This window comes from Buteo buteo, chromosome 23, assembly GCF_964188355.1.
Source record: "Buteo buteo chromosome 23, bButBut1.hap1.1, whole genome shotgun sequence".
In the NCBI taxonomy this organism is placed as follows: domain Eukaryota; kingdom Metazoa; phylum Chordata; class Aves; order Accipitriformes; family Accipitridae; genus Buteo; species Buteo buteo.
The window spans coordinates 837747-860866 of record NC_134193.1 but is presented as its reverse complement, the minus strand read 5'-3'; the positions used below and the strand labels follow the sequence as shown (position 1 = coordinate 860866).

The window sequence follows — 23120 nt, the reverse complement described above, 5'->3', positions numbered from 1 at the left end:
CTCCGGTTCCCCAGGAGCTGGTGGGTCACCTCGGGGCATCTCCCCTCCAGCCCGGGGAACTGGGGTGGCTGTGCTGGGAGGGACCGGCCTCAGGGGAGGCTGCCGGGGGCCCGGCACTGCCTCTGCCTCCCTGCCCATGGTGGCTGTGCCCTGCTCTCTGCTTTCACCAGCACTAATTGGTTTTACTGATCTGAACTAGAGGTGTCATAAATCAAACCAAGATTAAAGAGGGACAAGTCTGGGCTGCTGCTGTGGGTACGCGAAGGGGAGAGGAACCTTCCCCAGCGGGGGGATTTGGCTCTGCCCTGCATCGTTTCCTAGGGAAAAAATGGAAACATCTGATGCGAGGCGCTGGGAGGCTGTGGTTTGCTCTAAGTGGCTGCAGAAACCCGCTTGGATCAGAGGAAGGAAAACAGGTCAGACGATGAGGCTTGTCAGAGGCACGGAGCGCTGGAGGAGCAGGAGCCAGGGCTCTGGGAAGCAGGACAGGCTGAGACCCAGCGCGCACCAAAGCCACGGGCGAGGGTGCTGGGTGGCAGCGAGGGGCCCGGCTTGGTGGTGGCCCGAGATGTCCCTGGGTGTGCAGAGAGCCAGCTGCTGCTCCAGCCGCTCTCGGGGGCTACAGGGCTTGTACAGCTTGGGGGCCAGTGGGCGGCTGGTGAGGACGGCCCGAATGTGGCAATTTGCTGGGGCTTTCAGCAGAGCCCTGTCCAAGGGCCAGTGCCTGGGTGGGGAGAGGGGATGCACGAAGGCTTCAGCGATCTCACGGAAAGAAAAAGGCTGGGAGATTTGCAAGCTGCCCACATGTGGTTTGTCCGAACAGCTGCCATTGACCTGTAAGTCAGATTGGTCTTAGAAATCATTCAGTGCCTCCAGCTGAGTGCTGGTTTGAAAGGTCCCAGAGTAAAGTGTGAGCTGTCTTCAAAAAACGAAGATGTTCATTGATAGGCAAACAGTTTTGAGTAAAGCAAAGAAAATGAGTTATATGTAATTCCAGCCTCCGTCTCAGCTGTCCTGAGGCTGTGGAACTAACTCCTGGCTGCAATTGTTGTGAAAATTCAGCCCTCGCTTTTGCTGTTTGTTGGCATTTTACAGCCTGTTGCTGCCGGTTGTCACAGCAGCACGGGCAGGTGTCCCGGGACGGTCCGGAGGGGTTCGCTGGGCCACCCCAGAGCTGCTCTGGGGCAACAACCGTCCCAGGCTGGTGTCGGGGTCCGGGTCGGCACCGGCGTTTCGGCGGTTCTTGGCTCCAGGAAAGCTGCGAGTTTTGGTGGGTTGAGGCTGAAGCCAGGCTCCCGCTTGGAGGAGAGCGCCGCAGGAGCGGGGCCGGCAGTCAGTCGGTCGGTCGGTCTGTCCGTCCGTCCCCGCACCGTACAGCACCGCTCGTTGCTCGCCGGGGCTGTCGCGCCTTTTTTTTTTTTTTTGGGGGGGGGGGGGGAGTGAGGTAGATTAGCTGAGACCGGTCCTCCCTCCTGGCTACGTTAATGAGCGCCGGGGCTAATTGGGGCGGGGCAGCGTCCTTCCAGCAGGGATCGGCGGCGGGGTGGGTTGGTGCGGAGCCGGGCGCCAGCCCGGGGTCGCCGGTGCCGGTCCCGGGGCGGCAGGCGGCGCTGCGCCCCTTCGCGCCGGTACCGGGGCCGTTCGGCTCCGCGCCCGCCGCCCCCGCCCAGCCCAGCCCCGCGCCGAGCCGAGCCGAGCGCTGCCGGCGCCGCCGCCGCCCGGCGATGCCAGCGGCCCCCGGCCGCAGCGGCCCGCGGACGCGGCGCTGACCCGGCGGAGCGGGCGGACGGCGGCCATGGGCAGCGGCGGCCCCGGCCCGCGCGGACGGCACCGGCAGGTACGTGCGGCCCGGACGGAAAGTTTTGGGGCGGGCGGGGCGCGACGGGACCCCCGGGCCGGCCCCGGTGCCCGGGGTTCGGCGGCGGCGGCGCCGTCGGGGCCCCGCGCCCCTGCCCGGTGCCGGTCCCCGGGGGCGGTGCGGGGGGGGACGGATGCTGAGCCCTGGCGGGGGCAGCGCCGTTACCGGCCGGGGTGCCGGGGCGGAGGGGGGAGCCGCCGGCGCTCGGCGTGCCCGCGGGCAGCGGCGGCACCGGGGGGCGCCGGCCCGGGGCTCCGCAGCGGAGCCCTTACCGGCCCGGCCCGGTCGCCGCTCGGTGCGGCGTGTCTCGGTCCCGTATCGCCCCCCGGGGCGGTGCGAGGCTCCCCGAGCCCCCCGCGCTGCGCTGGCCTCCTCGGCGGCCCGGGGGGGGGGGGGTCGGGCCGGTCTTCGCAGTAAGTTTCTCCGCGCCGGCCCCTGCCGTGTGCTCGGTCCCGGGTGACTCCAGCAGAAGCTCCGGCCCCTGCCCGCCCTGCGGCGGGGGGGGCAGTGCCCGCGGGAGGGGGGGCTCGACCCAGCGGGGCCTGGGTCTGGCGGCCGGGGCCGGGGGGGTCCCGCTGCGGGGCTGCGCTCTGGCCGGGGGTGCGGTTTACCCCCGGTGGAACCAGCCCCGCGCAGCCGCTTGCCGTTTTGGGAGGTAAAGCGCTGCTGGAGAGATGCGAGGTTACTGCAGCCAAAAATGCTCCTTCACCCTGGCAGGGGAAATGGAGACCAGCCGCTGCCTGCCTCTGGTGCAAGCCGTCCGCTGCAGCCCGGGCTTCAGGCAGGACGGGATGGGATGTGGGCTGCAGTCTTCCTCTGCTTCGTTCCTCGCTGCTGTAACTCCTTCAAGCCGGGTGGGCTTGCTTCTGGGCGATGCCAGGCTGGAGCGGGGCAGGGGCGCTGGCCCCGTGGGGTGGCTCGAGGGGCACAGGACGGGGAGCAGCTCGCACGGGCTGGGTGCCCCCCTCACCTGCGAGGGGAGGCTCAGCGGTCCGGAGGAGAGCGTCAGTTGTACCAGTCTCATTCTGGAGACAGGCAGGAGCGGATCCATGCTGGGGTGTTGGACGGGGAGCAGGAGTCCCCTCCTCCTGCCGGTTAGCCATCCCTTTTGATGCAGTGCGAGGCTCGGGGGGCTGTTAGGTGTGCAGGTGCCCTTGCCCTGGGAGCGCTCGTCTGTGCTGGGGCACCCACACTCCAGCAAAGAGCCTGCACAGGTGAGATGATGTTGTATCTCCTGGGGAAACAACTTGAGCTGTCAAGTTGTCTGCTTTTCTCCACTGACAAGACTGACTGAGCTCCTGTTGACCTTGGGTTTCAACGCCCCTGATGAGTGGCCGCGCTCTGCCAGAGAGAGGTTCCTGGCACTGGATGAGTCTGAGGTTTGAGCTGTCAGCAGAGCTGACCTTCAAAATGGCAGCGGGGCAGCGGGATTCACCGAGTGAGGGAGCAGGAACAGGCCCGTGCTTGGGTGGGATTAGAGTTAAAAACTCTCCCGCTCACCTTGGCTGGGAAGGAAATGCTGCAGACGCTGGAGGAATGAGCAAGGAGCTGGAAATAAATCAGTGTAGAGGAGAGGATGAGAGAGCACACCTGGGGGAAAGAGTCCTCTGCATTTCTCTGTGCTCCCCTGCCACCTCTTTGCCTGGTCAGAGGGCACATGCCTCATGCTGCCGTCCCTAGCACATCTGTGGGGCTGGACTGCTGTAAGTGCACCCCGAGTAAGAGCTAAAATGAAGTGTGCAAAAGGACTTGGCTCAACCTGGAGCTCTGGGGCTTGGGCCAGACTCCCCTGCGGTGGGGTTTCCCTTTGGGGAGGAGCAGTGCGGTGTCAGGGCAGTACAGAGTGTGGGAGGGGGCAGGAGATGCTGCGTGAAGCTCCTGTCAGTGCAGGTCCAAGTGGGCATGCCAGCCTTCCAGGCGCTGCCCCCAGCTCTGCGGCCGTGGTAGCTCTGACTTCCCAGCTTTGCCTGTAATTAAGCATCCTCAGTGCTGTGGAGGAAGCTAGGATTTAGCCAGCCTGCTGGCCTGCACTGATGAACCCGAAGCTGTGGAGGTTGCTGCTGGTGGTCTGTGCTCCGAGGATGGCAGCATCTTGCTGACCAGCCTCCCCAGGGACCCCCAACCTTGCAGCTTGTTCCCAGGATGGGCAGCAGCAGAGTGTCTCAGAGGTCCTGGGCCCAAACCTCACAGCCTGTGCATGTCTGAGCGTTTCCTCGCCTGCCCGGGGCGGAGGATCCAGCGCTCAGCTGATTTTCCAGCCTTGGGGGAGAAGGGAGATGCTGTCTGTCAAGCCTGCCCTGCTGCTTTTGCCCTCTCTCTGGCTGCTGGAGGCAGAGCCGTACCAGAGCCTGTGTCGTGCCTTCCCGGGGGACTCTGGAGGTGTCTCCTTGCTTGTCAGGATCTTTTGAGGAGGCGTCAGCTTCTCAGGAGACTCGGCAGCCTCTCTGTGCTGCTGCCATCGCCTGTTGTGCAGCCCATGGAGCTGTGCTTTGGGGCGAGGGAAGGACACCTTCCCTCTGGGCAGCACCTGTGGGCATCGAGCAGGCAGAGTGGTCTGGGGTCCAACCCTCCCTCTTGTACGAAACGGGCTGGCTTGGCCACTGCTGTCATGAGGTTTGCCAGGTAGCCATGCGGCACGGCAGGGATGTGCAGGGTAGTCATGGGGCTGGGTGCGCAGCCTGTGCCCCGGTCCTGCACAGTGGGGCATTTGCTAAGACGGTCTGACTTTTTGCTTCAGGAAAGTATTAAAATAAAATCACTCCCTCCAATGGGCAGCATAACCTCTCCAACATCGCGGGAAGGTTTCTGTGCCTGCTGGGCTCTGGCCAGGTTTCCTCCCGGCTCCACAGCTGAGGTACAGGTCTGCCCGGCACTGTGGACCCCCGGGTTGTGCTCTGTTGGGCCAAAGCCTGCACCTCTTCTTGCACCAAACAAAGGTGCCCAAGTTCCAAGAAGTGCTGAAACAGCAGGAGTATGAAAATAGCGTTCAGAAAACTGGCAGAACTGTAGGGCCAGGTGTGCACAAAGGTTGACAGTGTTAGAGCTGCAGCAGGGAGGGCGTGTGTCACTCGGCACAGAAAACCAGCCAATGTGCCAGCCTCCCCCACCACTCTGTTTCTTTTTTGGGTGGAATTCTGCTAACTGTAATTATCCAGCTCACATGAACCATTGCAAACAGTGCTCCAGACCGGCAGGACTTGGAGTATAATTTGGAATGACAGAGAGTCCCTCATTAGCACTGTGGGGCGCCGGGCTGAGTGCCAGCCGAGCTGCGGACGGAGCAGTCCTGGCTAGAGGGTCGCAGTTACACGTGTGGCTTTAATGAAGAAGGGGGGAAAAGTGTCTAGCTCCTGCGACTGGCAGAGTGGCTGGCGTCTGGGAGGGCAGCGCAGAGGTGCTCCCGGTGTGCCCGTGTGCTGGGGGAACCTCGATGCGGCTCTGGTGTGGGTGATGGCCCGGGCCATGTGGGCCCATGCAGAGGAACAGTCCTCTCTTGCTGCGCTGGCTACAACTGAGATTTATCTTCAGAGAAATTTGGGCACTTTGCAGTTACTTCACGTCCCAGCTCAGACCCAAAAGGCAGGAAGCAGCTAACAAAAAATATTAATGAAAAATTCCACAAAATTCCAAACAGAACATAACAGCAGAGAGAATACTGATATTTTCAATCAGAATTGAGTGCTTTGACGTGCCAGAACACTGCTCTTCATTTCAAAATGACATTCCAGGCTGAAAAATTTCAAGTCAGACCAAACATTTTGTAGTTGGAGTCTCATGACGACGGAGGTTGATAACTGTCAAAATAGCAATTTCTGCAAAGCGGTGTTTTCTAACGGGAGTTTGTGCGTGAGTGGGAGTGCTGAGTGCTGGTGCCGGCATGGCTCTGGGGGAAGCATCGCTCCGATGGCCGCTGCAGGGATGGCACCTCTCAGCCTGGTGCTCCTCTGAACCCTGCGTGCTCTCCCTGGCTGCCGGCTTGGCTCCTGCCGCTTGGCGCGGTGGCTTCCCTTTTGAGTGCAGTGTGGACAGTGTGGGCTGCATTATTGATAACTCTGTGATTTATTTATGCTTCCGTGGCTATAGCAAACAACTCTGCCTTTCCGAGCTAAATATAGTTTGCACTGGGAGTGTGTCCCTGTCCTCTGCGGGATGGAGGTGGCCAGCGGTGTGCTTGCTTTTTGGTCCAGCCAAGTGATTCAGGGATGTCTGCTGCAGACTTCACATGGCCTGGAGGGTCCCATGGGCGGGAGCTGGGGCCAGGCTCCTCCAGCGGGGCTCTGTTGCGTGCGGTGGGGCTCGGTGCTCGTGCCTGGGAGCTCAGCTGTGCTCCCTGCACGCCCCGTGTGGAGGGGCAGCCGGAGCAGCAGCCGGGAGACCAGGGACTCTCGGTGCGGGCTGAGCTCCCGCGGGGACCCGGCTGCTCTGCTGGAAGCTGCGTGAGATGTGCGTTGGTGTTGGGGGCTCGCTGCCACAAGAAATGCAGAGCCTGGTGACAGCACCGTCTGTGGCTGCTGTCCTCACATCTGGGCTGCCAGATGCGGCCCTCGGTGGGGCAGGACAGATGTGTGCTCTGGCACATGTCCCAGCCCAGCTGGGGCACGGCTCCCCCCTGGCTCCCCCGGCCCAGCGTGGGCAGGGGTGGGTGCGTGCGTACGCGGGTGTGCGAGGGCATCAGGTGTGCAAGGGCATTGCGCCCCGCTCCCGGCTGGCCGCAGTGCTGAGCGCTTTTGCACGCGCTGACCCTGGATTTACGTGAAGGGCTGAGAAGCTCTGAGAGAGCTGTTTACTTTTTCATTGAGGAAATAGTACGTGTTTTAAGCTGGCATCAATATTTACATGATGGGCTGTTGCATCTCTGAAGGGACTCTGACAGTGCAGGCTGTTGTGCAAACCCCCCCCGCCTGAGGAAGCCTCTTGCAGAGCAGATTCTGCCGACAGCCCCGCCGGAGATTGCCTAAATACATGAGGGAGTCGGCGCAGTCTTGTTGCATCAACTCATGCCAACTTCAAGGAGCGATGGTTTTCTTGCACATTAAGCCATCTGAGTTCGTCCTGGTGATGTGGTGGCTTGGGGGGGCTCGGGGCTGCCTCGGCCCTGGGCAGCGGTGCAGGTCTGCCCAGCACCTCCAGTCCCCGCAGCACGAGGTGTAGCCTGCAGGAGGAGGGCTGTGCTGGAGCAGGATGAGTCCCTTGTCAGCCGGTGGGCAGGGATGGGGCCAGGAAGGAGAGCAGGATGCCTGCGTGTCTGCGCCCTCACCAACCACACTTCAGTCTGCTCCTCGCCAAGCTGACTATCCCGCAGTGTTAATTAGGAGTATTTTCTTACCTTTAAATTCTTTTCTAGCATAAAATAGGTGGTTTTGTCAAGATACCTTTCTGTTCTTTCTGGGCAAATGTCAACGTTTTTGGTGACATTTTCTGATTTTTTTTTTTTTTCCCCAAGCTGGGAGAATCAAAATGGAAAATATCATTTTAAATCAGCATTTTGGAATGAAATATTTTTCATTCTGAAATGTCAGTTTAAAACGGAACAATTCATTTTGAAATGCTTCAAAACAAGAAATGCCCTTTTACCACCTCAAAACACTTTGGTTCGATTAAAAATGTCGGTGTTGTCTGTTCTGGCACTTCATTACATGAGTCTGTTTTACTGTCTCAGCCTGGTCTAGAGCAGACAGAAACTTAGAAGATGGTTGAAAATTAAAGATTTCTTCTCCCAGCAGCCCGGGTTTGTCCGGTGCCTGGCTGGAATCCCGTGCTGCCAGCGTCGGCCCCGGTGGGTGCGGGCAGCGGGGCCCCATGCGGCAAAGCTCACCGGGGAGGGGAGCGCGGGCGCGAGCCTCGCAGGAGGCAGGGGCAGCCCAGGCACCCGCTGCCTGCTCCTGGCAGCGCTCCCGAGCCTCGGCGTCATTGCCACTTGTCTTCCTGGCCTCTCGTTAATAAATTATGATCCGGCACTGAAGTTTTATGGGGGACGTGGTTATTTGCCCTGGACCCGGTTAGATCTCAGCAGGCGATAACCGAGGCCGGGAGGCTGTCGCTTCACTTGGCGGATGCCGAGTGGAGAAGTCGTCGTCGCAGCCGTTATCGCTCGTGCTGCTGCCGGCAGAGCCCCAGAGCCGTTTCCACCTGCAGGGCCATGGCTGATAAATGGTACAGAGAACATATTTAAAGCAGTCGACAGTCAAATACCAAGTCTTTGGGGATTTAAATTTTTCCTTAAGGGCTCCAGATGATGTAAAACCTCCCTCCCAGCACGTCCCGCGTGGCGTGGGAGGGGGTGCCAGCGCGGTGCCCTGGTGTGCACGGAGGGGCCGAGAGAGGTTACTGGGGGACCAGGCGCGTTCAAGGGTAGTGGATGCAGTTTTGTGTCTGTCTGTGTGGGTTTATGAACTTTGCGGCTGTGCTGAGAGGAGAAGCAGCCCCAGAAGGCGGCATCGCGCTGGGACAGCGGGGTGCAGGTCCTGGCACTGCCACGGGCTGTGCGTGTCCGCCCGGGCATCGGCTGCCCCGTTCCTTGGCTCTCTGTGCGGCGCTGGGCCCTGGGACAGGCGGTGTGGTCGGTCTGTCCGTCTGTCAGCGAGTGGTTTGCAAGAGCACAGCCCTTGAGAGCCAAACCTTGGGCGTCACTGCAAGGGACCTCGGTGACGCGAGGGCGATGACAGCGCGTAACTGCACACGGAAAAGGCGATACCTGGAATGACTCATTGCTGATTTACTCTGGCTCTTCCCACACACCCGGAGTCTGTATTTAGTATTTCTGATCTGCGTTAATAACGTACTATAACGGGCCTGATTTTGCGCGCTCGGCAGTAAAAATCAGGAGCAACTCCTCTGAAGGGGATGGAGTCCCGCTGTTGTTAAAAGGGGGTGAGCAGGGTTATGGGCTGAGTTCCCAGGGAGGTTTTGCTGCGTGCCACGGGCAGGCGTGTGCTCGTGTGCACGAGAGCGTGTGTGCCGATGTGGGACCAGCCGCTCCCAGGGGACACAGCGGTTCGCACTCCCCGGGTACTTACAGCAAGTATCACTACCCATATTTCTCTTTCTCCTTTCAGATGCACTGATGTCTGCCCCTTGCAAAGACCTGACCCACCCGAGGTTGGCAGATGCGCAGGTGTTAGTGTGAATCCCCAGTAAAAGGTAACTATCTCTCATCTGCGCTACTGCTGGCGTGATTTCTTTCTGTCCTGCTGCGATGGCCCGGCTGCTGAAGAAGTCCAAGCCCGTCCAAGGGCTGTGGATGAATCCCGGGCGCGTGCCCTGCCTTCCAGGGCCGTGTCCCCGCAGCCAGGCCACCCCAGACCCCGTGGCCGTGCGTGTTCAGGGGCCGCACCGCTGTGGGCAGCAGCGTCGGTGAGTGGGGGGCTGCACCTCCCAACCCTCCTCAGCCCCTCTTCCTCCATGCGTCTCTTCTTGTTTTTGGTAGAATGAGTGAGAGAGACATACAAAGCCTGAGCAAATGGGTTTTCGTGCTCACTCTTTGCCTTACCACGCTGTGGGGAAGACTGACGCTGGCCTCCACCCATCACAGAAGCCATTCAGGTAGGGGAAGCACCATCCTCGCTATGGGCATCATGCTCCTGTGCAATTGCCCGGGGCCCCCGTGACACTGGTGGTACCTTGGGGTCTCCACGGGATGCCCAGGGTGGGGGTTACGTGGGGCCAAGATGTTTGGTGAGGGTCTGTCCCTTGTTCCTGGGTGGGAGGACGAGTGCAGGAGGTCTCTGGTTGTGGCACACACCGGCTGTGGGGGTGGGTGGGTGTTTCTCTGGGGACCAGAGGCCGATGGCCTGGGGGACCTCAGGGTCTGGGCAGTGAGGATGAGCATGCTGAAGGTGCGGGGCAAAATCCAGCAAGTGGATGCCGAAAGGCACCGACATTTTCTCTCTGGTGCTGCTGTGATGGCTGCAGGATTTGCATTTCGAGTGTCCATGCGTGCAGGAAACTCCCTGGGCTGCTTCTCGGAGACAGGCAGGAACCTGGAGCCATATAGCAGTAAAGCTGTTCCTTGGAGTTATAACTTGTAAATACTTAATATGGGACATTTAAAAACTGTTGCTTGGTGAGCCTAGCTGGTCTGAGGAGCTGAAAAGAAAATTTCTTTATGTTTGTAGCAAAATCTGAGACACATCTATCTATTCAGGTTATTACTGAGGTAATTCTTTCCATCTAAGTTGCAATGAGCATCACAAACCATGCTTGTTACGCGATGGACGCTCTCCAGTTCAGGCTTTCATTAGAAACACAAATTTTCAGCCCTCTGGTTGTAAAGATCATCTTGAAACGTGGAACAAGTATAAACTGATGTAGAACTGAAAGTCTTGCTGGAAAGCGTAGCCTTGGCTCTGGGGTGTTAATTTGTTATTCCCAGCGGTGGCTTCGAGATCCCCCTCTGTGCGTGTATGTTGGAAAGCTGTTTTGTGCAATCAGCGTGATTTTTGGAGGGGGTTACGTGAATACACAGCTGAAGTTTGTGTCTTGAGAAGAGAAGCAGCTGAGAAGCCGTGCTCAGCCCTTCGTGCCCGTCCTGCCCAGTGCAGGAGCCCGATGGGCCACTCCGGAGGGGGGATCTGGTGGTCCAGGGCTGGGGGTTCTCTCCTCGGTGCATGGTGAGAGGATGGCGTGGGTGGGTGGGAGGTGACGTTCCTGGTGTGCTGGCAGGCTTGTGCCCCAGAGGCGAGCGCTTGGAGTACGGAGCAGTCCTGGGGCATGAGCTGTCTGCCTCTCGTGCCTGTGTTTGGAAAAAAGGTATTTAAGGGTTAATTTGAAATTGTTCGTGCTCTTGCCTGACCCCACACCTAACCCTGTCCTATTTCTGTCATTTTGCCTGACATTTAAAGCAGTTCTAATCCTATAATCCCGATCCTCGTTGCTTAAAACCAAAATGTATCTTCCAGAGTGGCTCCCTCAACCAGCTAGTCAGCAGTTACCTGCCTTACCCTCTTTCCAACCTGTAGCAGGTGCGTGAGAAGATAAAACTCCTTAGTCGTTTCTGGAATGACTTTTTGGGACCAGCTCAGGAGTCCCCAGGGTACAGGCTGGGGCAGTGCCCGCAGCCGGGCGCTCACCCAACCTGCCCAGTCCCCGACAGGAGCGGTTTGCAGAGGAGCTGCTGCTTTTGGAAGAGTCAGACCTGGCATTAATAAAGCAGCGACTCACCCAGGTTTAAAGTGCAAATGCCCAAGTGTACTCATGGGGTGTGAATTATGTATAAATCTCGCTCCATACGTGAGGAGACAGGCTCATGAATTCATGTGCTCGCAGGGAGAGAGCTGGGGATTTTTCGCTCAGACTTATCCACAGTGGACCAAATCTTCTACTTTTTATTCAAGCAAATTCTAATCCACAGCAAAGAGAGCATACCAGGAGCAAATATTTAAAAGTTTGACCCCACTCTGTGTCTGTATTAACACGGCTTCTCTCTGCACGTCCTGGTGTCCTGGCGCTGTAAGTATTTGGTGTGGCTGCGCTGGTGGCTGCCGCCTCTCCTGGGCTGGGTTTCCATGGGCTCAAACCAGGAGTTCTTAGTCTGCTTGCTGAGTTCATGGGCTTTATTTTCCCGTTGTCTACCCTGTGCTTTTGCTTCATTTGGGACAGTTTTTGGTAAAGGTTATGTTTGAAACATAAGCGTAAGGTTGTGTTCTCAGTTGCAATGACGTTTTTGTCCTAGGAAGGCCGCAGTTACATTTCTGCGTGTGGAGTAGAAGTGGAAGGGGGAATGGCGATAGCCGTACTGCTGATGCCTGCCTGTGACCCTCACAGTCAGAGATGCTGGTGGATTGTGTGCATAAAAGGACAGCCATATCCAGAGCTTTCAGCTGTTTAGAGCATTGCGTTTATTCACAGTTAAAACCGGGTGTTGGCACCTAAAAATGAGCAATAGCAGAGGAAGATCTCTAATTGTGACAATGGGGCCACAAGGTTTCGGAGCCCTCAAACTTCTGAATTTCTTGAACAGAGAGCCCACGTGCAGACCCTCTGTTAGCTGTCCAAGGAAACACCACACTGCAAACATCTGGCTGTGGAAATAAGTTCTAACCACTTGAGCTCACCAGCACATGGGGAATGCTGATGTGTCCAAGTAGAGCAGTGCTTCCTGGGGTATGTGGTTGGATTTAAATAGCCACATGAATCAAGTGCAGAGATTAAGTCATTTGGAAACTGAATAGGAGACTCCTCAGTGAAGAATGATTCACCAGCAATTTAATCCCCCATGTAACGTGGTGAGTTCTACGTGATGAACAAGGCTTGCTTGTCTGGATACAGCTCCCGCAAAGGTGGCCCCAGCATCTTCAGATAAACCCCTCTAATGCTGATAATCAAAGTGCCATCTTTGCCTTTGTTCACATTCATCACTCAACCCAGAGCAGAAGTAAAGGCATTTAGGCAGCTGGGATTTGCTTTCGGGAAATGAGGTTCTCTGAGTGAGTGGAGAGCAGAGCACCAATTTCTGATTATTTTGTAAGAGAGATTTACCGGTCAGCGCATCACTGCTCAGGTTGTAGGCAGCAGCCCTATGGCATTTGTTCGTGAGATGCTTCTGCAAGATTCCCTCTTGCTTGGGGAAGTGTTGGTTCCTCCATCATGTGCAGCCTTTACGTTAAGATGGAGTCTTTTTCTAAGCCACCTTCTCTAGATGAGGCAGGAGCTGCGCTGGGTGCGTGGGAAGCACCTCTCGGCGCCACAGGGGAAGGCAGGTTGTGTGTTGGGAGCTCTATCCCCTAGTCGCAGGGTGCCCGTACAGGTTCATCTGTCACACGATGGCCAAACAATTTCAGCTGTTCATGACACAGTCCAGGCATTTGGTTTTCTGCTTGCACGTATGTAGTGATGGGATTTGCACGAGCGGTTCATGGATGTGCGCACACTCGCACATGCAACGAAGGGGACAGAGCATGATGTAGAGTCTTGAGGTGACAAGACAGTAAAAAATCCCAACTGACGTGCAGTGATAATGAGCAATAAAAACAAGCCTGCTTCTCTCCAAAACCCTCTTAAATAATACATGCATCTAAGGCAGTAGTGATTTTAAGACTTTAATTATTTAGTGAATATTAGTAGTAGAGTTGTTGCAGGGCATGGAGTACAGATCACTCACGCCGCTGGCTGCCCAGGTCTGCCCACGAGCCACTCGTTTCCCGGGGCCGTGCCGCCCTCTGAGCAGAGCCCACCGAGCCCGCAGCCCCGCTCCCTGCCATGGACCGGACCCTCTGCCTCCCTCCCAGGTTCTGCTTCTGCTGCGCTGCTCAGCCCCCCTCAGGACACCTGGACCCCTTTAAAGGGGCATTTCAGTGCCCAGGAGGAAGGGGGGTTGACCCAGAGGGTTCGGGCATTGCCTGGCAGTTACAGGCATTCAACTTCTCTTCATTTTACAACTCACCACCAGCAAGCAGAGCCATATTTTACACTGAACATGTGGAGCTGTGCCCACGCCTCCCTGAGACACAAAAAATATGTCATTTCAGGTTATGCCATAAAAACCCATGCTCTGCCACTCACTTAAAGGTCAGCCAGCGTAGGACAGAGGTTTTATTTTATTTTTGCATGCAGGATTCAAAAGCCTTGTGGTCTTACAATGCTTTTATGGTTCCATGAGATAAGATTTTTTTTAAAAAAGAGTTCCAGTGGGGAAATACCAGATAAATGGGAAGGAGAAGCATGCCAGAAGCTCTGGAACTTATCCCAGGCTCTCTGGGGGTTTCCTGCTCTCGGTGTTAAACACACCATCCATCTGGTTTGCATTTTCAGTCCTATCTGGTTCGAAGTTTCCTGCTACTCAGCAAAAGGAGAAGCAGCTGCAGGGAGATCTGGAGGAGCTGATCGCTCTCCCTGCGATCTGGCTCGGGCTCTGCTCGCTCTTCCCAGGCGTGTGACATGAAAGCCCGGCATGGCAGGGAGCTGCTCAGCAGCGGCCGGGCAGCCCCTTGGCACCGCTCTCCTGCCAGCATCCCTCGGCACAGGGCTGCTCATCTCCTCTACAACGAGGAAACAGCAAAGTCTCCTGCTGACATCCTGGGAATCACCGTGTCTGATGCGGAGGGGTTTATTTGCATCCACTTACAATCCCCTGAACTCCTGAGCTCGTTCGGATGTCGACATCTGTGGCACTCGGGTCTGGTGTGGTCCCATGCTGCCTGCGGCTGAGGGGCAGGAAAGCGGGTGAATCTGCTGTGTAGGGACCTGAGGTGCTTTGCACCAGGAGTGGTGGCTCTTGCCCTGCTCCCTGTGGGGCTGTCCCTCCTGCTCCAACGCAGCCTGCAGCTCTGCGGGGAGCAATCATTTGGGGAGGGGGTCCACCGTGCCCTGCTGCCGTGCCTCGGGCTGGGGCTGGCGCCTGGGGGGTCTGCACCGGAGAGAAGTGCCTGGGCCAAGTTTCCAGTGTAGTTGCGTCCCAGGGCAGGATATGGGATGGTCGCAAGACCTTGAGGCAGATGCAAGTATTTCATGGCCCAAGAGAGGGCTTGGTCCCGGGGGTGCGTGCTGCTCCCCCAGCTCTGCCCTCGGGAGAGCCCTTGCTGCAGGGCTGTGCGTGCCCCCGAGGGGGCTGGGGGGCTGTGCCGGGGGTTGGGGGGCTGTGCCAGGAGCCTGCCCAAGCTCTGTGGTGCGTCAGTTTGTCGAGTTGTTCACGGTTTGAATCCTGCGGCAGAAGCAGCGGTGGGTGGGCTGGAGCTCCTGGCTGCGGGCGATGGGGTGTCTGCCCCCGCACACGGAGCTCTTTGTGGGCAGCCCTTCCCGGGCAGGGGCAGCTGCTCCTGGCACTGCCGTTTGCTGCCTGACCCCGCTGGCAGCAGCTGCCTGGGCTGCAACTGGCTCAAAGGAAAGCTGTATGCTTTTGAGGGAAAACAAAGGCTTTCTGAACTTCTCTCTTCTGAGGCTCGCAGCTGCCCTCTGTGCTCCCCGCACAACGGCAGACCTGCACCCCCGGTACGGCTCAGCTAATCGCAGCCCCGGGCTGGGTCCGGCAGGGCTGGAGCACAAAGCAGCATCTTAGCGAGAGCATCTCTCGTCTGCCATGGGTTCTGCCTTCCCTGCCTGGCGTGCCCGGACAGCTGGGGGCAAGGCGCAAGCTGGAGATGGACCATGTCCGTCTGTCCTGGTGGGAGCACCTTCTTGTGTCTGCACACCCGCGGTCTGCCGGCACGGCCGGCGTTCCTTGGTGTGACCGGCAGGGACGCGGCGGGTGCCCACGGGCTCTTGCCAGGGCAGGACAGGCTCCGAGGCTGCGGGTCCGGCACTGCGGTGCCAGCACCACGGTGCTGCCATGCTCAGCCAGCTGCAGTAAGGCGGAGGAGAGGCAAATTTTTCTTTATCTCTGTGCTGCACCTTTTCGAGCAAATTAAAAGGGCTTTGGCATGTTAGCAAACTCTTATTGCATGGCTGTAATGAGCGATTTCTCAGTTCTGCCTGGCTTTCCCTCAGCTGAACCTTTTTAAATTAGCTGAAAATGAGAAGCCGGAGAGCAGAAGTGAGAGGGAGCAGAGGGGTCGTCTGGCCCTTCCTCCTGGGCAGAGCTCTGCTAATGAAGCTTTGCAGGGAGGCTTTCATAAAAACAAGTCAAAACCACAGCTGTGTGCGAGTGCTGAAGTTGGAGGGTGTAAAATCCCCTGTTGGGGGGGCTGTGTTGGGGTGCGCAGGGTGGGCGAGTGACTCCTCGAGGTCCTGGACCAGAGCGTGGTGGGAATGTGGGTTCTGTCCGCCAAAGCCAAGGACCTCTGCTTATTCCTCAGATTATTTGAAAAAATCCCATTAACTGTAAAAACAGGGCAAAACAGTCACGTTTGTTCTGTAATGAGTTGCTTTCCTTCTCACTTCCACCAAAGCTTTTTTTTCCACTGTTTCTGCATACAATAAGAATGGAAATTATCATTAAAGCTGAATTATGATGGCATTTAAAAGGGACGATAAAATTTATGGCCAGAGATGCTATTACAAAATACTTCCAGGGTAGGTAATTGTGTAATTATTATGGGCAGAAGTGAAAGTGATGGTTCATTAAAAGAAAATGACCATGAAATAACAATAAATAAAGCCAAATTAAAGCCACGGCAATTGCATGGCCCATCCTGCCCATGTACCGGCGGGTGCAGCGCACAGGGGTGTGTGGCTCCTCGATGGAACAGGCTGTAAGGGACAAGCGGTGTTGTCGCTGCCCGTGTTCACGTTAAGATGTGGCCTTTCTGCACAGCAGCGAGCGTCTCTCTGCCCTGGCCCCAGGCTGGTGGCGTTGCTGGAGAGCAGGTCCTGGGGTGGCTTCTCGAGTCCTGTCCTTTCGTCTCCCGGCCGGTGTTCGCACACGGTGGGAACAGGAGAGAGGCAAGAGCTGCTTTGGCTGAAACCTGGCGCAGCTGTGCCCAGCCAGCACAAGCTGGGAAGTTGCGCTTGCATCAGCATTTCCCGGCAGAAATGTGAAAATGTGGCTGCAAGGCAGAGGGATTTCCCCCAGTGCCTGGGGAGAGATCCCGTTTCCCTGAGTTTTCATTTGAGAAGGTGAAGTGGCTGCTTTCCAAAAACTCCTGGAAGGCAGGCGGTGTTTGCTGGTGAGCGTGGGTACGTGCTGCCTCTCCCCGGGGACACAGAGGAGCGCTCGCTGTGACGCAGGTCAGCCGTCCCCGCTCCCCTTCACGTGGCGGTTCCCCCAGAGCTGGGCAGGGGACACCGGCACGAACCTGCGGCACGAAGTCCCTGGGCCGGTTGCCTCGCTTTGCGGGGATGGGGGTGGATGGGGCCCTGGGACCCTCAGCAGGACCCTCCTGGCAGCGGCTGGGGGGGGCGAAGCAGAGCTGGGAGCTGAGGCTGTACGGGCAGGATGGCGAGGGCAAGCTGGCAAATGCAAGTCGGGTCGGAACGACTGCCAGAGCCATGTGTGCTGGGAAAGGGCTGAGCGTGGGCTTGTGCCCACGGGTACCTCCACCAGCAGCAGCACAGCACTCTGCTCCCTGCAGCCCTGCATGTCCTGCTTGCAGCCTTTACCAAGCCTTTCCTCCCGTGGCTGCCGAGGGCTCCTGCCCGCGCCCCGGGGGTGCGGAGGGAGGGGGCCAAGTGCACGGTCCTGAGCTGAGGATGCGGAGCAGCCAGGTCTGACGGCCTGATGCGTGCTCGTCTGCACGCGTTTTGGGATGGCACGCTGCAGAAACACGGCTTCCCTGTCCTCCTCACAGCCTGGTTCCTGCTCACTGCAGAAATAAAAGCCTGTTCCTGGTGACCCAGGGGATGTCTCAGTGCATGGCTCTGCGCTCGCTTCTCCATGCTCATTAAACAGGACCTGCAGGGATCACCCCCTCTTAGGTCATGGGAATGAAATCTATCCAGCCCTGTTTGGCTAATTTGCATTGTGCTTGTGTGGGCCATTACCCAGTGAAAGTCATTGATTTGTGATGCTAACTAGCTTCTATACCCGGATCCCAGAGGTGATAAGCCAATACATTAGTTTTCTTTCTTCCTTAATATTTTAATGGCATTGGGAGGGGGAGCAGCAGAGCAGCCCAGATTTCTGATGAACACCGTGACATTTCTGTGTCACCGCAGGGTGGGAATGCCATCCTGCTCCCCCTTCCTCCAGCCAGAGGATGGTGTGTGGTGGCAAGACGGGAGCATTGGTTTTAGCTGGGGTCGGAGGTGGTGGTACTCTCTTTGAAGCCAAAGGCAGCACGATGCGCCATCCACTCTTATAGCTAAGTGTGCATCTCATTATCAGCTGCAATTAATTAATGTGCGCATTCATTTCAGTAAAGCTCTTGGCTTGGCCGTGGCAAGAGGCTATTAATTTTGCTGGGTAGGACGCATGTGAAGGCTGTTAGGAGTAAGAGCTCAGAGGCAGGAGGTCTGGAGCAGGACCAGCGCTTCTCCTCATGGGTGGGGAGATGCTGGGACGAGCCACTTGTAGGTCATCAGCAGCCCTGGGGCGATTGCCAGAGGCCGGGACAGCGCTGCCCACACTGGGCTCCCGGTGCCCCGGTGCCTGGGTCCCGGCACACACCGGCAGCGCTGCCCAGGGGCGGTGAGCGGGAGGTGGCCTGGGGGCTCTGGGCACAGCCCTGCGTGACAGTGGCTGTTTCTCCTCCCGCAGTGCACGTAGAGCCTGGCACGTGTGAAGTCATTGCAGCTCACAGGTGCTGCAATAAGAACAAGATTGAGGAGCGCTCCCAGACGGTGAAATGCTCCTGCTTCCCCGGGCAGGTGGCAGGGACGACACGGGCAGCTCCCTCCTGCGTGGATGGTGAGTATCCCGCAGCTGCCAGCCAGGTCCTGTGCAACCCCCGGCTGTCTTCCCGGTCGGCCAGGCTGGCGTGGGGTTTCTGTGCCCCGGGATTAGCAGAGGAGACCTGCCCAGGGGCTCCTGCAGCAGAGCGGAGGGGGAGAGGGGGCATTTTGGGGACACTCTCCCTTGGTGTGGCTGCGTTACCCACCTCTGTGCAGCCCGGGGCTGCGTGCCGTGGGTGGGTTATGGTGCTGCAGCAGTTTGAGCTCCTCCGGTGCGTCGCTGCGCTGGGGCCAGGTGCCGCAGCATCGATCCCTGCACTTCTGCCCACCGCGCTGCTGCAGCCAGAGGCAGGGACGTGACTCCAGCCATGCAGCACCATCACCTGTGAGGAGCACTAAGCAAAGCTCAAACCATGTATATTTTATCAAATGACATCATGTGGCATCACCGAAGAGCCGGCAGGAGCAGCTGCAGCCTCTGCCAGCGCGGTATTGATTTGCTTGACAGCCGGTATCCTGTGAGTGTGTTTGTGTGCAACACCAAGAAATACCAGGATGAATTATCAGGGAAGGCTTTCGTTGTCCCAAACAGCTTGTGTGTGTTGTCGTTCCCAAATATAGGGGAGCCCTCTCTGGTTACCCGTGTTGGAGGCATAAATTACAAGAGCCTAACAGAGTAGAGCGGTAGTAGACAGTCCCTTTGCCTCCGTAAGCGGAGCCCGAAGTAGCTTATTGAACAACAGTGTTCTCCCCGCTCTCGCTGGGAGCGAGGACAGGGCTGTCCTTAGGCTTTTTACCTGGGGTAGCGAGAGAAAACAGGTTCGGAGCGAGGCCAGGCGGGTGCCGAGCAGCTCCTCGGCAGGGTCGCTGCAAACGCGGGCTGTGCCGGAGAGAGGGGCTGCACCTCCTGCCACCGCCCGACGGCAGGCAGGGCTGGCACCCTCCGCACCCCGCGCCGCAGCCCGGCCGCTGACGCCTCCTCTCCCCCAGCCTCCATCGTGCTGCAGAAGTGGTGGTGCCAGATGGAGCCGTGCCTCGACGGGGAGGAGTGCAAGGTGCTGCCCGACCTCTCGGGCTGGAGCTGCAGTAGCGGCAACAAAGTGAAGACGACCAAGGTATGTCCCCCGGCAGCGCTTTCTCCAGCCCGGGGCAAGCAAAACCCAGGAAAGTGTCCCTGAAGAGTTCGCAGGGGAAGGGGAGAGCTCCGGCTTCTCCAGGGCACGTGCCCTTTGTTATGGATGCACCGAAGCAGAGCAGAGGGTCTGGGCTGTGCTGTTGTCACCGGTGCTGGAGGGGCCGGTGGGGGTAGCGCAGACCCCGAGTGGGTCCCACGGCTTTGCTGATCGGTAACTCCTGCGGGGAGGCTCAGTGAGGAGGGCGTTGTGTGGCTCAGCCCGCGAGCAGGCGTGTTGGGGATGTTGCCGTACCAGCCCAGGGCTGCTGGGCTGTCCTGGCTGCTCCCCAGCATCTCCCCGCTGCTCTGGGGCAGGAGGTTGCTTGTCCCAGCCCAGTGGTGCAGCCCTGAATCCATCACCACTCCCCCGTCTGAGGCAATCATCTGTGACAGAATGCTACATGATTATTATTTTCATGGCTTGCTGAATGCCCCAAAGAACAAGGTATAATTAAAATTTTATCAAACTCATTAGTAATTACATATATGCCATGGTTAATCAGTTGCATAATTTTGTAATCATTGTTCATACTGTTGAGTGTAATTATTCCTTATGCTTTAGTTTTTCTCACCCCACATCCCCTGCCATAAAATTATCGTATTAAGTGATGTTGGGATTTTTTTCATTATTGCTATTATTTTTGTGCACGGAAAGCACTTTCATGCTCAAGTGTTTTTATGGACATCCAAGAAGGTTCCTCTGGCCCTGGGCATCCATCACTGGCCACTAACTGCAGCACTACATTTAGCTCATTGACTTTTTCCCATCTTAATGTTGTTTGTTAATTTTCCCCCAGCTGCTAACTTAGCCCAAAGCTTCTGCTCTGGCTTTGCTGTCCTGGGCTCTCACTGGGGACTGTTCCCATCTGCAGGACCCCAGGGCTTCTGCTCTCCTCCCTCGTCCAGCAGCCCTGACCTCCATGGCCATCCTCCTAGCACCCCTTTTGGGTCCCTTGCCCCCCCTTAGGGAGGTGGCGTTTTGGAAACACAGACCTATGTTTTCAAAAGAACTTTTGGTGACTTTGGGTGCCCATTAGGAACTGTGCCGAGGGGCCGGATTTGCCCCTCCCAGTCCCCTCTGCAGACAGAGCCCCAGTGGAAGCTGTAGCCAGAGCACGGGGTTCACAAACAATCCATAAGCTGAAATGTGGAATGACCGCCCCATTAAATGAATGCAAAGAGCCAGTCGTATTTGCACCTCCCGAGGCTGTTCGCTGACAATTCGCAGATGGGGGAATCAGCGGGATGCGTTGGGTAACTCGCCCGCTGCCAACAAATGGACCGTTGCCATTAGCGGGCGCCTGCCCCGCTCTTCTCTTCTGCCCGCAGGTCACTCGATAGCCTCCGTGCAGCTCGGCGGCGGCTGACCAGCCTCGGCGCGGGCCCCCGGTGCTCCGCAGAGCCGCGAGCAGCAGGACACGGCCCGGACGGGTGGTCCCTGCGGAGGCGGGATGCTCCGGGGCTGCCGTCCTGCGCGCGCTGGCGGGACCGTGCCAGGTACCGGATCAGAGCGTCTGCTGAGCCCCGGCTTCCCCAGAGGCTGCAAGTATGGGACCCCGGCGCCGCTGGGAGACTCCTGTCGCTCCACGGTCCCCTCCTCCCCTGTGGACACACCCACTGACCAAGAAACGGGCTCATTTTCCTATCCTCTTAAATAAAATACTCCAATCATGTAAGAGCTGTTGACAATACAGAGACAGACGGACAGCGGTCCCCCAAAATGGGCTTTATTCTGAAATAGCTGAAATCATTGCTGTGAGTCACCTTTCCCCATCTCCCAAGATGTTGAATCAGGGTCGCTGTCAGGAATTGGGAAGTCAGTGGTTGTGTGAAACCCTCCCCCGTTTGGCTCACGGCTCCTGGCCCTGTGGGTTCCCAGGAGCAGGCGCTGAGCTCCGGCCTGATCCTGTGTCACCCAGGGGCTGCTCCGACCCCTGGAGCGTTGTGCTTTCCCTGCCCTGTGACCTGGCTGCTGTGACCACGTGTGGCAAATGCGTCGGCATGGCCAGGGGTGCCCGACACCCCGTCAGCCTGTGGAGATGGTGAAATGTCTCCATGGAGCATGCTGCTGGTTTCTCCTTCCTCAGTAACTGCATTAATCAGGCTGCGAGTTTAATATCTGTTCTCTTCTGTGCAAGTCCCAGGCACCAAGTTACTGCTTGTGTTTGCAATCGAATTTCAGAGTAACGCGTGGGGGAAGCCCTCTTCTGTTTGCAGGTCTGGTGTGCCTGACACCATGCAGATGCCCAGCCAGAGACCCAGACCGAGCCAGGCTTCATTGCATTAATTCAAAATAAAGAAAAATGTACCATCTCCTGGCCCCGAGTTCGTGACCTTCTCCAGGACGCACCGTTTCCCCTGGCGCGGCAGCTCGAGGGGGAGAGGACGAGAGCCCTGTGGTCCCGACATCGGCAGGGCTGGGGACGCTGGGGCTGCTGCACGGGTGGGACCGGTGGCACACGGCCTGAGCATCGCTGCCACGAGCAGGGCCAGCACCTCCCCGGGCACCCCAGTCCCGCTCCGTGACGCGTGTGGGGGGACGCACCGGCTCAGGAGGGGCCGGGAGCTGGAGCCGGCGCAGGGGCCGGCAGCGTGGCGCGCTGCCCGGGGACGCTGGTGTGCGCGCAGCCGCCTGCCTCCGTGCTCCGGCTGCCACCCGCGGGACTCGTTATTTAGACGTTTTTGTAACGGGGTATGTAATACCTGCTTCAGATGTGATGTAAATACCAGACTGTGAAATAATAAATTCATTTTAATCTCAGCAAAGGATCTTCTCACTCAGCAGCGAAGGGAGGCTTTGGGAGCGCTTCTCTTGCCGACCGGATCCGAGTCAGAGGGGCTGGGGGCTCTGCCCTGGCCGTTCCGATCCCAACTGGCACGTGCGACAGCAGCCGCTCTCATTACTCATGCAACTGTCTAATTCTCTGGCTCAATAAAATCTTTTGGCTGTGACTTACACTCTCTAATTACACGTTGCATTAAAAAGGCATACTCTTTCATTTAGCCGAACCGCAGAGGAACAGTTCAGGCGATGCTCAGCGGGCTGATTTTCGTCTCAATTTCACTGACGTTGCTGCAGGGATGATTCTGCCCGTGTCTCTCCGTTCCAACATGCTGAGACCTGACCGGTGACAACCTTCTCCGGCTCTGGTGGGCAGGTAGCCATGCCTCGGGGCCACAGCCGCTGATGTGCTGCCAGCACGGGCACAGCGGTTGTCCTGTCGTGGGCCCTGCATGGCTTGGCTGCTGGGTTACCCAGCAAAGGGCTTTCATGTTCTGTCAAGCGTTTGGATATGTTTTTCGTTATTATCCATTGCGCTGGCTGGAGTGGTTTGAGGAACAGCGGAGGGCAAAGCCCCGCAGAGGAGGAGCTGGCAGCTGCCTGCGGCTGCCCACGCACGCGGGGCCAGCGAGCTCTCCTGACTTTGGGATGTTGCTGAGCTCCTGCTGGGACAGCCCCGGCTGCGTGGTGGCTTTCTGTCCTGGGCCCAGCACAGCTGAATGACTGAAAATACCCTTGAGATGGCTTTCCTCCATCAAAGGAGTGAGACGAGCGTGGGCCACAAGTTATCGGGAGAAGGGATGCGCAGCGGGAGCCTCCTTCCCCGGGGAGAAAAGACGAAGATGGGCAAAAGATACAGAAAAATCCACTGTCAGCTTTCTGTACCTCTCCTGATGCAGAGCCGTTTCTGGCGGGACATCTTATCAGTTCAGAACAGCAAACGGAGGGAGGAAAAAAGGAACAAATTCAGAATAATTGGCAAGAGATTCCTTAGCACTGAAGAAAAGAGGATCTGTCCTCACAGAGAGGAAGGGCAGGACGTGTCCCCCGAGTGCAGGGCAGCTCTGGCAAGGAGGGAGGCAGAGGTGGGGGGACAGGACGGGACA

The 23120-nt window shown here is 57.8% G+C and overlaps 1 protein-coding gene across 1 annotated transcript; it reads left to right on the top strand.

Annotated features, from left to right (window-relative positions):
* The first annotated feature begins 1692 nt into the window (after positions 1 to 1692).
* On the top strand, positions 1693 to 22143 carry TAFA3 (TAFA chemokine like family member 3). The gene is made up of 6 exons (XM_075054773.1): positions 1693 to 1837; positions 8914 to 8998; positions 9285 to 9400; positions 17925 to 18074; positions 19049 to 19173; positions 20562 to 22143. The coding sequence occupies exons 3-6, from the start codon at positions 9286 to 9288 to the stop codon at positions 20571 to 20573; spliced, it is 402 nt and encodes a 133-aa protein (XP_074910874.1). The 5' UTR covers positions 1693 to 1837; positions 8914 to 8998; position 9285; the 3' UTR covers positions 20574 to 22143.
* Positions 22144 to 23120: the final 977 nt, after the last annotated feature.